Raw genomic sequence first — 16,966 nt, forward strand, 5'->3', positions numbered from 1 at the left:
TCTCCACTCTATCCAAAAAGTTTTTTAAAAAATGCCTTTAGTTATACTTTCAGTTAAATGTCTATTTGAAAAGGAATACAATCACGCGACCAATTCATGACATTGTACTTTGTAAGTCATCTTCTCTTCCCACCCTCAATAAACCTCTAGTATACACTCACACTTTGAAGTCTAAATTTCTGGCTAGGCACCTATTCATCATTTATATAAAATCCAAAACTATGTCCATGTTCCACCTTGATCTCCCATGTCCACACCCCTCCATATCCTTCAAAGATGAATTAAAAAGGTCAGCTGTTTAGGCTTTTAATCTGTTACCTTCACCTTTCTAAGCAACCAAAGACATATTTATAGTAATAAATGATTAGGACTTTGCTAATGTATTTATCCTTGTCAATCATTTCTGTGAAAATAAATTATTTTACAACCTTTTCATTAAAGAAAATGCATTGCAATAGACTGTTGTCAAAACAAATTCAACATGCATTAAATGTATTGATTCTTTGAATAGCATAAACTCTCTTCAAAAGAGGGGTGGGGGAAGGGGATGAGTAAACCTGGTGGCATACTCTGGCGGATAGGGACTATATTCTGTGCATAGGTAAATTTTAGGCAAGCCCCAAATATAAATCTATTTTGTTCAATAGTGCACACCCATCTGCATTATCAGTGTGCCGTATGGTTAGTTTCCATCTTTGCCTGGAGCTTACTGCAAACCTGCATTGTGCCTGAAAATTCCTCATGGAAGCAGCAGCTCTTCACTTTACCCAATCATTTGAAGACAGATGGAAATGTCAGTTTTAACCAGTTAATATATTCTAGGCACATAAAAACAAAGATGTGATGTATAGCTCTGCCATCAGCAGAACTCATGCTCCCTCCTGATTGGAAAGCTCCAAATCTGACTCAGCAGGGGGCATGTTGAACCTCTGCAGAGAGGTCACTACTTCCACACGGAGCACAAACCTCCTTCTCTACAGCATGCTGGCAGGGCACAGGAATTTAAAAGAAAATTACTTTGTACACCTTTTGTTTTACTGTACTCTAGAATTCTGGAATGTTGGCAAAGGCAGAATATTGGTCGGCCAATCCCTGGGAGAGAATACCCAGTAGGTGGCCATGGAATGCATAAATAGTCTGGGTCCTGGAGCAGCAGGGTTCTTGTCCAGGAGGAGAAGACCCCAGCCTGAAGGGTGCTGCCTGTCTAAGCAGTGTAGCTGAAATTTGCAGGAGTTCATCACAGTTCCAGCTCAGTGAGAGCTGGGGGGTTTATTTTCTGGAAAAAGCTGGAGGCATCTAAATATACAGGGACATTGTGAGTACAGGACTGAGTGTAGGATCCTAGTGACTGACTGTTCTCTGCTCTAACCCTTTGAGCATCTGCTTCAGTCCTGCTGAAATGGAACCTTACCTTTACTTGGAGCCCCAAGGATTGCTTGTTCTTCTATTGTCTGTCAAGAGGGTAATTATCCTGATGCAAAACCCACCGTGCATCCCAACCAAGTTCAACGAGCATTAAAGCATAAAAATATATTATTTGCCTGGTCATTGAGTTTTGAGTTGTTGTGTGCCTGGCTGCTTGTGCTCCCATTTGGGAAAAGAATTTGGGGAAAATCAGTGGGCCCATCAGGGGTCTGTGCTACCTGTACACTATTGGGACATTCAAACAAAAAAAATTTAAAACAGCTTTTTTCAGGTTAAGCCTTTGACATTGCTCATGTTTCTTCTTGGTTTGTTACAGTATTCTACAGGTGGGAGCTATCCTGTTACATACATTTCTGCATCACATTACCCTTATCAAAGGATCGCACCACAAGCTGGCATAGAGCCCCAACAGCCTCTCTACCCCAAACCTATCTATTCCTACAGGTAAGCCTCAAAAAGGGATCATCTTCTCTTTTTGAATGTCTCCTCTTACTTTGTCTCATGATATTGATACCTAGTGTGCACAGCTTAAGAGTGAAAATTTATTAGAGAGAGCATTTTTACTTCTCACAATGCAATATTTAGTGGTGAAACTTGCAGTATCCTTTCTTCTTATCTTTTTAGTTAAAATTATAAATATTAGATGAAAAAAGTCCAAACAAAACAAGTACAAAGAGCACCTCCACATTTACCTCATTTTGTTTTTCCCCTATTTCCACACTTTAGTCCAACATACACAATACAGTTGTACAAGCTCTTCTCCTGTACTGAAATAGCTTATTCTGAGTTAACCGCACACTGTGAGCTTCTCATAGTATGCATCATAATCAGCAGCAAGTCAGGGCCCGTCTCATTTCCTGGCTGGAGGATGTCTAGCATGATTTAGTCTTTTCCTCCCCAGCTTGTCTATCCCTGGACCTTTCATTGATTGGATTTCAGTTCTTTGAATCATGGAGGCTCAGCATCACATTTGTCGCACATAAACACAAATATGTGAAGACGAGAGGGGAAGCAGGAAGGCAGAACCAGCAGCCTGTTCATCTCAAGGGGTGCTATAGAATTGGACTAGGTTTTTCTATCTGTTCCTCTGTGAGTGAATGCACTGTAGGCATTTGCTTCACACCATAGACTTGAGACCATAGCCTGATCTGACCTACACTGAGGACTGATAAGCATGGAGCTGATACATGCTTGTTATCCAGATCTATTATTAACAAAACAGCCTCAAAGGTAACACAACAGATCCAACCTCCAAATCTGATTAAAGTGAAGAAACCTCCGTTTACATTTTTGGCAGAGAATACAGCAAAGGTGGTGGGTCTTATCCCCTTCCTCCGACCAATACAGTCTGTTTTTTTTTATGTAATCCTTCAGATCAACCAAGTTTACCAACAACTGGGTACTGTGAAGGTCTACCTGGCTGTCAAATTTCACTGTTCCGACAGACAGAATCCAAAAACAAACTGTTTATATGGCCATTGTAAGAGTCTCAGATGTTCCAAGCAGAGGTTCTGCATGGCTCTTGTTTTGTTGTGTACTCTGTGTGCTACGCCAGCTCTTAAAAGGACTGTTGTACCTTTTACATGTACTAGTTTTGTCTGACTTTCTAAAAGTTATTTTTAACAGTGAAAATATGACTATTTATTTGAACTGTTCATGCCCTTTTCATTCTCCTAAATTCCACTGAAAAAAATGCACCAGTGGGCAAATTCCTCCATCATCTTGAATTATTGCACCTTGGAATCATTTCAAAACTTAAGACCAGTTCCATGCAAGTTGAATCTTCTTTTTCATTGCATATAAAGAAATAAAAAAATGCTTTCATAACTTATGCCTAGTAAACATGATGAGAAAATCAAACAAAAAAACTTGTTCGGAGCGATCATCCGATAATCTGATCGTTAGTACACAGCTTTTGAGAGTCGATCATGACAGTATATGCAAATTTATCCGAAGGCACCAGTACGAAAATGTTTTTGTAAGATAACAGAACAAACAATTTTCATGTAATTTGTATAGTTTTGCATGAAAAAAATTGAGTGACCAATACTGCGCATGCTCAGAAAGTAAAGAATACATTACAATACAATACAAGGCATTACATCACTTCCAAAGTTGTATTCTATCGTGCAAGAATTTTCATAACTTTAGTAACCTATTCTTTTTTGATATGAGAGTAAAATTATTCTTCCGATATTCCCATCATGTGTACTAGGCTAAATCTGTTCCACTGAGAGAGGAAGCAATTACAAAGGTCATTTAAACAGTAGTGTAAGGTTACATTTGCACACATTTCTTATGTTTCAATTACAGCATACTAGTTTTAAAAATGTTGGTGCAAGACTTTCAGTGCCATAATCAAGGACTAAAGACTGTGCAGCAATATCCTTGTTCTCTATACCTTATAAGCCTTTAATATTAAATAATATGTAACAGAAATGAATACTTATCCCTAACCATAACTTGATTCTGAACCCTAACACCTAACGTATCACGTAAAGTGTGTCTATAGTCAAAACTTTTTTAAAACTTTTTACTGTCTGTATCCCTTTACAGAAATGTACCTTCACTTCATGTTACAGAGACACAACAGGAAGAGAAAGAAAATCACTTTAGTGACAGTTGTTACCAGTTGAAAAATTTCCCGTCTAATCCTGTTCGATAACAGTCATACAATTTTGGATTTCTTATTAGTTTCTGTGCAGGTGACATTGGTTATCAAGAAAAATAAATAGGGTATATCTCTCCAATGGGGACACATACCTAAACCTAAAGCTGGCCATACACTGCTAGTGTTCTTTTTAATTAAGTCAGTGCACTAGACAAAAAAAAAAACAGATTCATCCATCCACATAAACAAGGAGAATGGAGGACTCCCTCCTGCAAAGACATTGTACTCTGTGCTACTGTCAAATTAACATTTTGGCTGAAGATACAATTTAACATTGAAATAATCCCTAAACCAAACCTTAACAACTAATTGAAACTAACTCTTAAAGGAGAAGTACAGCTAAAGCTCATTTGGCTATACTTCTCCTATGGATCACAGGCATGCAGTACATCATGCACTCCTATGACCTGTATCAGCCGACAGTGGGCTAAAGCATCACAGGATTACAGCACAATTCAACACTCTCATATGTATGGTATTTAACTAAAGACACTTATTCTTTTATATAGTGCCCCTTCCTAAGGCCGTTAGCTTCATATATATGTCAATAAATTACAGTGTAAATATTAAGAACAGTAGCATCCTCCAGGATATTGAGAGCTCCATGGAACCCACCTAGATTGCTGTAGCTGTTGAACCTAGGTTAATGATTTCTAGCTTCACAACTACAGGTTCCTAGAGTCTCAAAAAGTGACACGACTAACCTAATTCCTGCCATATTTATTGTTGTTTTCTCTAATCTTGGAAATTATTAAGAGAAACGGTTCATATGAGCAAACCTTGGGTTTGTTCACACCATGTCCATTAAGTTGCATTTTTATGCACACCACCACACATGTATGAACAGGGCACATAGAAAACAGCTGTGGTGACCCTTAGATGGACTAGTAGATTTAGATGGATTATACATAAGTGACTAACAAGTTAATATCTGTTGCTAATACCCTTTTGAGCAGTTACAGCAGCAGTTTATTTTTTGTAAATTTGGATTAAAGGTTTTAACTATATGAATAACAGCTGACCATGGTAAGCCCCCAGTCAGTGTTAAATGGTTTGTTTCAACCCTCTGTCACTTTTGCTGGACTGCTTGGCCTGGTAAAGTTGAAAAACACCAGATCTGCTTGCAGGATCAAGAGGTAATAAATCATGTTATAGGATAGACTCAGAAAATAACTGCTGTGTCAATTCTAGTGGCAGACTGTGTTATATATGTAATTTTTTTTATTTTCCTCATAGTTCTACTTTAACTTTCCAGTATAAAATCTTGTTCTGATAACAACTAAGTAGGCATTTCCCCGAAATCCTCTAATTTTCTGTTGTGTCCTTGATACAGAAAGTGAAGACTGTATTCTCAACAAGACAAAAATAACAAAAAATAAACTCAAAAGAAAACATTTTGACCTTAAATACACATTAACCCTTTGCTACCTGAACCTCTCCTTCTCTATCTCTCTTCTGTTTATCAATCATGTAGTGTTCTGTTATTAATAACTGTATGTATTTATTTTAAAAGCATCCTAATATTTATGGCCCTGAAGAACAGTAAAACGGGAAGCCTTCCTGTGAGTGAGATCTACAATTTTATGACTGAGCACTTTCCTTATTTCAAGGTAAGCCAAAAAATAAATGTTTATCTGAAAATGAAGTTGGTTGAGGCTTTCTCGAATAGAAGGTCACCTAACTGTTCAAACTAGCATGGCAACTAAACTGAAACATACACAAATATTTCAGCATAACTTGTGAGCACATGACATTTAAGAAAAGACTAATATCTGCGCTCCAAGTATAACCTTGTCATGCTGATTTTCATTAACTATTGCCAGAGAAGAATGTGTATTGAATTTGCTGCCCCAAAGCAGATGTGTATTTAATAACACCAAATAAGTAAAAAATGCAGTACCTGTCACAGCTGTCTTTTCATTCACTGTACTCACCTCTGTCACCGTTTTGTCTTGTGTACAGTACTTTGATATTTACTTGGCTATCTAAAAGTTTATTTGAACTTTTGATATAGACTTCTGTAATGTAAACACAAGTCCTAGTGTGGCTTGCTAAGCAGACACGGCCAGATGGGCATTTTTGGACTGTATTTTCCAACCCCAACTATTCTTATCCAGTGTTCCATGGAGCCCTAGGGTTCCTCCAGAGATTGCTAGGAGGATTCTCCAGAGGTTGCAATCCCTGAGGAGTGAGCAGTTTCTGCCCCTCAAATAAATAACCACTGGCATAAATGATCTTTTTAGCTATCTGTAAAGGCTGTGATTTTTTTCCATTGACCACAAAAGTGAGGAGCACTCCTCCCACTGACTATCATGCTAATGTACAGTGAGGGGTAGATAAAGGAACTATTAGATAGGGTTCCCTGAGATTGGAAATTTATTTTAAAGGTTCCTTAGTGTTAGAAAACTCGAGAAAGGCTTGTCTAACCAACCAAGATGCAAAAATGTGTTGGTGACTAAAGAACAGTTAAACTAAAGCTGGAGATAGATGGATCAACATGTGGTAGATTCAGCAGGGACCAGCTAATTTTTGATCCATCTATGGCCATTCCCATTCATAATAAGCTAATCTAATGATCATCTCAGGAACAGGCTTGTTGGAAGATGGTTGCACGGTCAGCAGCTGTAGCCAATCAACTGCAGCCAGTAATTAGTGAATTCTGACAGAGGTGTGTGATGCTGTCAGAATATAATGTCTTGGCAGGTGGGGGATTCTCCATCCACCTTATTTGTGTGGATGGAAACATTTGTTAGGTTTTTTTTTTCATATAGCCCACTGGCTTGTAAGCAGGTTGAAATCCAGCTAGATAGGTGCTGCCCTAGGCAGGAAGGCTGTTTGGTGGGCTGTTTAGTTGCAACCCTCTGATCCTGGGGATAAAAAAGAGACAGTGACCTGGAGCCCAGGGCTCCTGCCTTGAATCCTTAGCTTGAAAGAGAATGGAATTACACCATTCTGTCATCTCGGAACACATCATAATGTAGGAAACCACCGGAGACTGGGGTTCACCCTGAAGACACCAGCTGATAGACTCTGTCGATACCAATTGACTTTCCACTGATGAACTTAACCTTTTGCAGGTATGTTGGGGCAGCACACAAGCCTGAGTTAGGGTTTAGGGATGTAGGGAAGAACTTTTCCTGTGCATGTGGACTCTTAAGTAAAGCATTAAATCTTTGTTTTCCCCTTGGTCTTAAGTCCTTAAAGGAGTGCAGTGCAAGTAACCAGCACATTATACACTTAGTTCACAGGTTTGGGTCATTAGGCACATTGGGGTATGAAGACAGCACTTAAAGAGTCATGCTGGTGCAGTATAGCAGATGGTTGCCAAGGGTAACAGAAGCTAACAGTCAGTCAAGCAGCCTGTCATTGGCATGTACCTGTTGCAGGTGGGATGGCCTCCAGCAGTGAGCAAGATGTTTTTGGCACTGCTTCTTACAGTGATCTGTCTCCCATAGCAATGGGAATGGATCAGCACTGCTGAGGTCCCCATCCTTTACAGAGGTACGGAAGATCAAAATCTAAGGAAGTGCACATATGGAGTCCATGCTAGGTGAAGGGTGAGGCCCCATTCTGCTACTGGAGAGATAGTGGAAAACATTGCACAGGTGGATGTGGACAAGACTAAGCATGTCCCTCCTAATTGCAAGTCAACAGAGTGTGCATATGTATGGGAGCCTGAGAGTTAACTGGAGCAGCACAGTTGTTGTGCAACTGTACATGGTGTATGTTCATCTCTAAGAGTGGATGCCCACTTTAGGGTTGAGTATTCTTTCACAGCCTTGTCCTGGGGCATTGATGAAAATGGCACAGAGTAAAGATACCCCATGTGTAAAGTAGAGTGAACCTGTGACAGGTACCTAGTGTAGCCCAGAAGAACCCACGACAGGGGCAATCCTCTTATGCGACCCAGACTTGGTGACCAATGAATTAATGGGAAACATGGAGGAATGTTCCACCTGCCGCGACACCCACATTGCAGGCTGAACATAGGAAATACTTACAGTATATATGCAGTAACTAGAACTTCAAAAATTCTTTAACTCTCATAGGCTATTCCCTACACTGCAATAGTATTTCACATTAACCCTAGATATTTTGTATTCCTTCAGCAGATGTTGAGTAAAGCATAGTCAGAAAGAGAAGGTGATATAAGTAAGATTAGCCACAGTAAAAGCAAGTCTATTGGAGGAAATGTTTGTTATTGGATATAATGAGGAAAACAGTAAAGCAGGGTGCACACTATAAGAAAATTGGAAAAAAAAATTCCATACAAGAAATGATCGATCAATTATTTGACAGTTAATATAGTGCTTTTGAAAGCCAATTACGACTGTTCAGACTGAAAAAAAAGAAGGTGCAAGCTAGAAAATTTTTATCGTACAACATCCAATTTTCGCTGTGTACAGTAATCGTACAGGAATAATAAATTATAAAAAAAATGTATGATCAGAAGCAAACAGCGACCTGGAAGAAGGTAACGAACATAGAATCCTGCACAAGAAATATATAGTATATCTCACACAGTTATTGTCAAGTTAATATTCAAGGTACCAAACATGGCATATAAACTACAATGATTACTGGTCTTGAAAGGTTTACATATTAAAGATGTCTTCAGGTATGAATATTTTATACATAGTTACAATGGTTCAACTTGGACCAATTTACTATGTGTATACCATACATAGCTGATGCCCTTGGAAGCTTAAAATGCCTGAAGTAGACACCACTACTCAAATGATCTCCGCTTGCTTCCAGTTTCCTTGCCAAGCAGCAGCTCTATTGCATTGTGAACTCAGGAGCTTGGCCACTCAGTACAGGCATCATTCAGGGAATGTTTGGCTTTTTCTGAATAAATGCAATGAGTTCTCTGATTGAACAAGGTGGAGAGAATTCATTTGAAAAAGGTAAAGCATTCTCTCAGTGGCACTCCTTTGTTCAGAATGCAGCAGGGCATCCACTCAACACGGAACCTGGAAGCACATGGAGATATCTGGAGTAGTGGTGTCTACTTCAGGGACTTCCATTTTTCAGGGGTATTTTCCAGATAAGCTATATACAGTTACATTGATCCAAGTTGGACCAATGTAACTGTATAAAATACTCATACCTAGATTTCCTCAGGAAAAAATGAGACAGGATGGCCTTTACTTTATTTCTAAGTGCAATTAACTGTCTGTGCTGAAAATCCTAGGCTCTCTTGGTGTTTAACAATCCAGTGCTACAAATGGAAATTCAATGTAATTATCTGGGGTGGGAACGACTTGACAGAAGGCTGAATATTTGTGTGATTATGCAGAGAGACACAGACACAACAATAAAAGTGACACATGGCGCTTGACATCTTCCTGAGTGACAAGAATCTGTTTGTGGGCAGGGTGAGTGGAAAGTGCATTTTGTCTTATCTTGATTTCACAATAATAATTAGCGAGGTAAGGAAATAAGCCTAATTGGTAATGTCCTGTGTGAGAAGCCCTGACATAAGGGGTAGTCACACAAAAAATTTGGTTGATGTCCTTGCTTCATAATGATCATTCTGAAATCTGCCATACTTTCAAAGCAAACATGCACTATGAGAAATACAGAGGCTGCCGCTGCATACTTCCTTCTGAGAATGCTAAGTGCCTGGCTGCCTCTGATTTTAATATTCACTGACCTGGTACAGCAGCAAGCAAAGTCAAAGAATCATAAACTACTGAAGCCATGTGATCACTATGACGGTTAGGGAGAAAAATTATTTTAAAAAATAGATGACAGTAATGGCAGCCAATATCGTTCGTTCAGTTTAGTATAGTATATCTTTTGAGTTATTATTGCATTGTTTACATAGAGGTGATTTTTTTATACGCCTTCCATTCTTCTCATAAGCCTCCTCTCCACCTCCACCTTAGTTTCAGAGCCATTGCTTACTCTGGTATTTGCAGCTTTCACTTCACATGAAAGACAGGAATTGAGGAAAATCTCCCATATGGGGAAGTGGATGGCAATAAAAAGTAGACAGAGACTTTTACCCTTTGCAAAACTTAAAAAAAAGTTTTGGTTGGAGTTGGGGTTGAATCATAAGTTCACCTTTAGGAACATGTTACATGTTCCACCCGTTTTTAGGGTGAAACATACAGTCATGGCCGAAATTGTTGGCACCCTTGATATTTTTCCTGAAAATCAAGTATTTCACACAAAAAAGGTATTGCATTAACACATGTTTTGCTATACACATGTTTATTCCCTTTGTATGTATTGGAACAAATATAAAACAGAGGCAGAAAAGCAAATATGACATAATGTCACACAAAACCCCAAAAATGGGCTGGACAAAAGTATTGGCACCCTTAACTTAATATTTGGTTGCACACCCTTTGGAAAACATAACTGAAATCAGTCGCTTCCTATAACCATCAATAAGCTTCTGACACCTCTCACCCGGAATTTTGGACCACTCTTCCTTTGCAAACAGCTCCAGGTCTCTCTTATTGGAAGGACACCTTTTCCCAACAGCAATTTTAAGATCTCTCCACAGGTGTTCAATGGGATTTAGATCTGGGCTCATTGCTGGCCACTTCAGAACTCTCCAGCGCTTCTTTGCCATCCATTTCTGAGTGCTTTTTGACGTATGTTTGGGGTCATTGTCCTGCTGGAAGACCCAGGATCTTGGACGCAAACCCAGCTTTCTGACACTGGGCCCTACAGTGCGACCCAAAATCCTTTGGTAATCCTCAGATTTCATGATGCCTTGCACACAGTCAAGGCACCCAGTGCCAGAGGCAGCAAAACAACCCCAAAACATCATTGAACCTCCACCATATTTTACCGTAGGTACTGTGTTTTGTTCTTTGTAGGCCTCATTCCGTTTTCGGTAAACAGTAGAATGATGTGCTTTACCGAAAAGCTCTATCTTGGTCTCATCTGTCCACAAGACGTTTTCCCAGAAGGCTTTTGGCTTACTCAAGTACATTTTGGCAAACTGTAGTCTTGCTTTTTTATGTCTCTGTGTCAGCAGTGGGGTCCTCCTGGGTCTCCTGCCATAGCGTTTCATTTCATTTAAATGTCGACGGATAGTTCGCGCTGACACTGATGCTCCCTGAGCCTGCAGGACAGCTTGAATGTCTTTGGAACATGTTTGGGGCTGCTTATCCACCATCCGGACTATTCTGCGTTGCAATCTTTCATCAATTTTCCTCATCCGTCCACGACCAGGGAGATTAGCTACAGTGCCATGGGTTGCAAACTTCTTGATAATGTTGCGCACTGTGGACAAAGGCAAATCTAGTTCTCTGGAGATGGACTTGTAACCTTGAGATTGTTGATATTTTGCCACAATTTTGGTTCTCAGGTCCTCAGACAGTTCTCGTCTCCTCTTTCTGTTGTCCATGCTTAGTGTGGCACAGACAGACACACAATGCAAAGGTTAAGTGAACGTCTCTCCTTTTTATCTGCTTTCAGGTGTGATTTCTATATTGCCCACACCTGTTACTTGCCCCAGGTGAGTTTACAGGAGCATCACATGCTTGTAACATTCTTATTTATCCGCAGTTGTGAAAGGGTGCCAATACTTTTGTCCAGCCCATTTTTGGAGGTTTGTGTGACATTATGTCGAATTTGCTTTCTTTCCTCCCTTTTTTTGTTTTGTCCCAATACACACAAAGGGAATAAACATGTGTATAGCAAAACATGTGTTAATGCAATACGTTTCGTGAGAAATACATGATTTCCTGGAGAAATATCAAGGGTGCCAACAATTTCGGCCATGACTGTATAACATGTTCCCATAGCCACAGTCGTCTCCCTCCTCCCTCTGACAGATAGTATGGGGAGCAGTCTCCCCGTACTATCTGTCAAATTTGAAAACAGTGCGTCTGTGCGGGGCTCCACCTACATGTCGCATCATTCATTCATGGACTTCTGTGAATGAATGAATGAACTGCAAGTCCCAACAGTCTTAGCGGCTGTCGTCTTGTAGTCTTTAATTAACTACCATGGCAATGTGGAACGCCGTGGTAGTTCATTGAAGCTTCCTGTCAAAATATCTTCTTCCTCGTACATTCTGTATGGCAAGCAGATATTCTGACAGGTCTGCAGGAGACCTACATGGCATCAGTGATCTATTGATTGCTGGTGCAATGTTTTCCAGGCTCCTGTAGACAAAAATAATAAATGCACATTTTTTATTTTATTATTTTTGTCTAAAAGGTGAACTTATCCTTTAACTCTACTATAAAATGTTTACTGTAATACTGTTCTAGTATTACCTTTTGCATTAAAATGCTAATTCAACTTTTTTTTAACTTGCACATTTATTATTTTTGTCTAAAGGTGAACTTATCCTTTAAATCAGAGTTCTCCAAACTGAGGCTTGGATGTGACCCTTTGCTTACTTCTATCTGGCCTTTTGGGCACTATTCCTACCACTGACATCAACAACAGGGAATAATCCCTGTCACTGATACCAACAATAAGGCACTATTCGTACCAATGACCCCAACAATGGGACACTAATCCTGCCAATGACACCAATGGCAGGGCACTATTCTTCTAATTGACACCAACAATGGGGCACTATTCCTTCCCCTGGTCCCAACAATAGGGCAATATTCCTCCCACTAATGCCAATGATGGGCCATCGTTTACTCCTATTGAAGCCAGGGCATTTTGTACTTTCACTTGGCACAGTCTGGCCCCCTCAAAGTCTTAAAGACACTAAACTGGCCCTTTGTTTAGGAACTTTGGAGACCCCTGTTTTAAATCATAAGTGTCTCCAGTGTCTAATTTATGAGTCACCCAGCCTTCTTGGCAAAGCTATGTAATATTGTAGTTGGTAGCAACAGCTGAAAGGCTAATTCAATATTTGGGGAAAAGGCATGAGCTGGTACTCCTGTCCTTGGGAAAGAGAAATGACAAGTAATATATGACCTATTTTGAAGCTGCTTGGAGCAACAATCAGTTAGCCAGGTTTGACACAAGAAATTGCGGGAGTTGTAGGAGTGCCTACGTTTATGCAAATACCATTGTACAAATAAATGATGCTGTGGAATAATACACAGTATATTTGTTGATATAGTCTGCGTTTTGATTTCTAGGTATGTTATTGTTTTGGTTTTGGGTGCTGTAAAATAAATAGAAATCTAACAAACACCTCCTGTGTTTCTAGACTGCTCCAGATGGGTGGAAGAATTCTGTGCGTCACAACCTGTCTCTCAACAAGTGCTTTGAAAAAGTTGAAAATAAATCCGGAAGTTCTTCCCGAAAAGGATGTTTATGGGCGCTGAATCCAGCCAAGATTGACAAGATGCAAGAAGAACTGCAAAAGTGGAAGAGGAAGGACCCTGTTACCGTGAGGAAAAGCATGGCTAAACCAGGTATGCAAACTAGTCTGAGTATCATACCATTCAAACTTGAAAATAGCCATTCATTGAAGAAACCACACACCAAATATATTGTTCCAAAGGATAACAGTGACTGTATGTCAGCTTTATGTTTGATTTATACATTAAACCAGGGACTACAAAGAAGCACAAATAGAGAAGGAGAAACTTCATGGAGCATCGTGTGTGGAACGCTCTGTAGAGGGACTAGAGCAGGGGTCACCAAACTTTTCATTACGAGGGCCACATTGTATACTTTACACATTATTGGTGGGCCAAAAAATGTCTATCAGAGTCCCCCCCCCCAACCCCCTTACATCAGGGTCTCTATATTAGATTCTCTTTTATATCTGGATCTCCATCAGCGTCCGTTTCACATCAGTTCCCTTCAAAGAACCCCTTATATCAAAGTTGCCATGACAGTCCACTTTACATCAGAGTTCTCTTTACATCAGGATCCCCCCTTAGAGTATGGTTGCAGTTGGGGGGGGGAGTTGCAGAGACCATAGGCAGCCTCTGCTGACCTTAATCCTCAGGCGGTGCACATTGAGGGTATGCCATTGACCCTAGCTGCAGGCCAGGACAAAAAAATCTTGTATTGGGTTGGATGTGGTCCATGGTCTGTAGTTTGGAGACCCCTGGACTAGAGCATTTTAATAGCTTTGGCTGCAGTTTACCCAAACAACATTGGTAATGTTATAGAAAGTGATGGTAAGAGCAGAAAGGAATTAGAAGAAAACGGAAGCAAAATGAAAAGTGAAACATATGATATGTGCTTTGTGAGGTCCTGATTTAGACACTGTGGTTAACTGGCACCATAAAAGATGGACGTGCATATAAATAAAGCAACAAAGATGGATAGATAAAATTGGCACAAACCATTTTTTTGTTTTGTTTTGTTTTTTAAGTCTTTGTCTGCCACTGAACAATATAGGCTTTTACAAATTTATTTATTTACTTTCTTTTTCTCCTCAGAGGACCTTGACAAGCTGATAGGAGAGAGAACAGAGAAGCTCAGGTCCACCTTGTTAGCTTGCAGTGCTTCGGGTCTAATGAATACATCTGCATCAATGCAGCTGACCATGCATGAACAAAACATTTCCTCTTCTTTGTCCCTACAGCCCATGCATGATGTGTCTGAATCTATGCATGGCAAAAAGCAGCCACCATGCTATAATTCACTACCACATGGCTACCCTCAGATTTCACCAGCAATGATTCAGCAGCCCCATGGCTTGGCTCAGAACCATTTTTCTTCAGCAGATAACCAAGATGAAATCAATACACAACCCCTTAATCCCCAGGACTCTCCAATACCTGCCCATACCCCACCTCTGCACAATATGAAGATGATAACAGAGCATTCCCCAACCAGGACCATGCACGACCACCTGATAGAAGGGGAGCTGAGCACTGACATTGATGCTCTCAATCCGTCACTTACCGACTTTGAACTTCAAGGTATGATCTAATTACTGTTATTTACTGCTTTTATTAGGAGAATGAAAAAAACTTCTTATGTAGCACATATGTTTTTTATAATGCTACAGGTATTCTAGCCACCTAGGTCAGAGGTTGCTATTAGGTGTGTGCCAAATGTGAAATTTCTTGATGTAGATATGGCTACAATAGGGCTATGTGCTAATACAAGATAAGTATGCTATATGCTTGGTAACTTTCTACAGTTGCTTATGCATCTTAATACAGCATATACATGGTCTGTGGTTGTTTCTTCTATTGCTTGTTTCTTCTATGTGGTGGGCAGCCATGCAGAGGCCAATCGTTGCTAGTTCCTTTTGAAAATTGTTTGCAATGTTAGAGAGGCTGTGCAGAGAGTTGAAAGTGCCCTATATTATTTTCAGTGTTTTTAGAGCTTTCAAAGCCCAACTGAACTTTCAGTTTAACCACTTCGCACTGCACTATTTTTTTACTTTCTATTATAAAACATATCCAATAAAAAAATTTAAAAATCACATTTCTTATAAATTTTGGCCAAAATGTTTTCTGCTACATGTCTTTGATAAAAAAAAAAATATCCCTATAGGTGCATATTGATTGGTTTGCTTGAAAGTTGTAGCGCCTACAAACTATGGTGTATATATACTAGAATTTTCTTTTTTTTTTTTTTTTAAATATAATTTTGGTGATCAGCGAATTATTATGGGACTGCAATATTGCAGCAGGCAATCTGACACGAAATGACACTGGGGGCAATTGAATAACTGCCACTGACATCACCAGTGACATTAATACAGTGATCAGTGGTAATACTATACACTATCACTGTACTAATGACTGACACTGCCTGGGAAGGGGTTAGCATCTAGGGCAATCAAGGGGTTAAACATATAACTAACTATGTGTGTGAAGTGTGTTGCTTTTACTAGGAGATCTCTAAGTTTCGCACCCCTGCTTTTTAGGGATGAGAAACACAGAACTCTGTACAGAGCTCTGTGTTGATGGTCAATACAGAGCTTTGGGCTGTGATTGTATACAGCTGGTCAGCAGATCCCGACTGAATCATTGGCCGGGACTTGCTGACAGAATCCTGCTGTGTACAGTCACAGCAGGTGCCGGTCGGGTAGTGCACTTGCGCATGCCTGAAAACTGGTAACCAGCGATGTTACTGGTAAGCAGGTGCCTACAGCAGCCGCCTGTCCGCAGTACATTTCAGGCATTTGATAACTGGTTAAATCAGCTAAATATGGTAAAGGCTCATTAAAACAGAATGAGTGCAAAATTATACCTTTTTTTTTCATTAGAAAGCAGCAACAACCTAAATAGAAAACCCTGTTCCCTTCCAGTATGGTGCAGAAACGTACCCTTAATCTAATTGTTGAAACAGTGGTAACTCTAAAGAAGTCTGACACACTCTCTGAGCTCTCCAATCAGCCAGGAACATGAGCTTTGCTGATTTGCAGAACTATAGAACTATATCAGCTGGTTGGACTTCTGCAGAGAAGCTATGGCTTCCACACAGAGAGCAAGGGTCTTTCTTTGCACAACGCTGGCAAAGGATAGGCTTGTCTACTTTGGCTGTGCCTGCTTGCCACAGAAAACAAACTATAACACTTTGCACATTTGTTTTGAAGCACGTAAACATAATTATTTGATTTAACCGCTTTCCGTCCGCTCTATAGCAGAAGTACTGCTATAGGGCAGCACGGGTGCGCAAAATCACGTATATATATAATATACGTATATATTTCCAGGTAGTCCTACCCGCACCACCATTTGCAGTCGCGGCTGTCAATTACCGGGTCCCAGAAGGTGATTACCCGCCGACGCCCGGTGATTGCCAAGCATCTCTGAGGTGGGGTTGAACTGTTAGTAAACAAAACAGTTTTCCTCCCTGTCAGCTCATGCGCACTGCTTTGTATGCCTGTGCACAGCACAGCCATGCAAAGCAGTGTGATTACAGTGAAGCACTAACACACAGCCTCTAGTAAAACAGCACATAGTTAACCCTTTGTTTGCCCCACATTTTAACTCCTTCCTGCCTAGTGCCATT

The 16,966-nt window shown here is 40.1% G+C and overlaps 1 protein-coding gene across 1 annotated transcript in view; it reads left to right on the forward strand.

The window, feature by feature from the left end:
* The window catches only part of LOC149457443 (forkhead box protein N1-like), a 111,516-nt gene that overhangs the window by 90,245 nt on the left and 4,305 nt on the right, over positions 1–16,966 (forward strand). The window contains exons 6-9 of the mRNA XM_089683811.1: positions 1,742–1,869; positions 5,610–5,706; positions 13,242–13,449; positions 14,431–14,916. Coding sequence (XP_089539937.1) covers positions 1,742–1,869; positions 5,610–5,706; positions 13,242–13,449; positions 14,431–14,916 — 919 coding nt within the window. The remainder of the gene's footprint in view (positions 1–1,741; positions 1,870–5,609; positions 5,707–13,241; positions 13,450–14,430; positions 14,917–16,966) is intronic.

This window comes from Staurois parvus, unplaced genomic scaffold (genome assembly GCF_062004578.1).
Source record: "Staurois parvus isolate SC_StPar_1 unplaced genomic scaffold, SC_StPar_1.0 ptg000321l, whole genome shotgun sequence".
Taxonomy (NCBI): Eukaryota; Metazoa; Chordata; class Amphibia; order Anura; family Ranidae; genus Staurois; species Staurois parvus.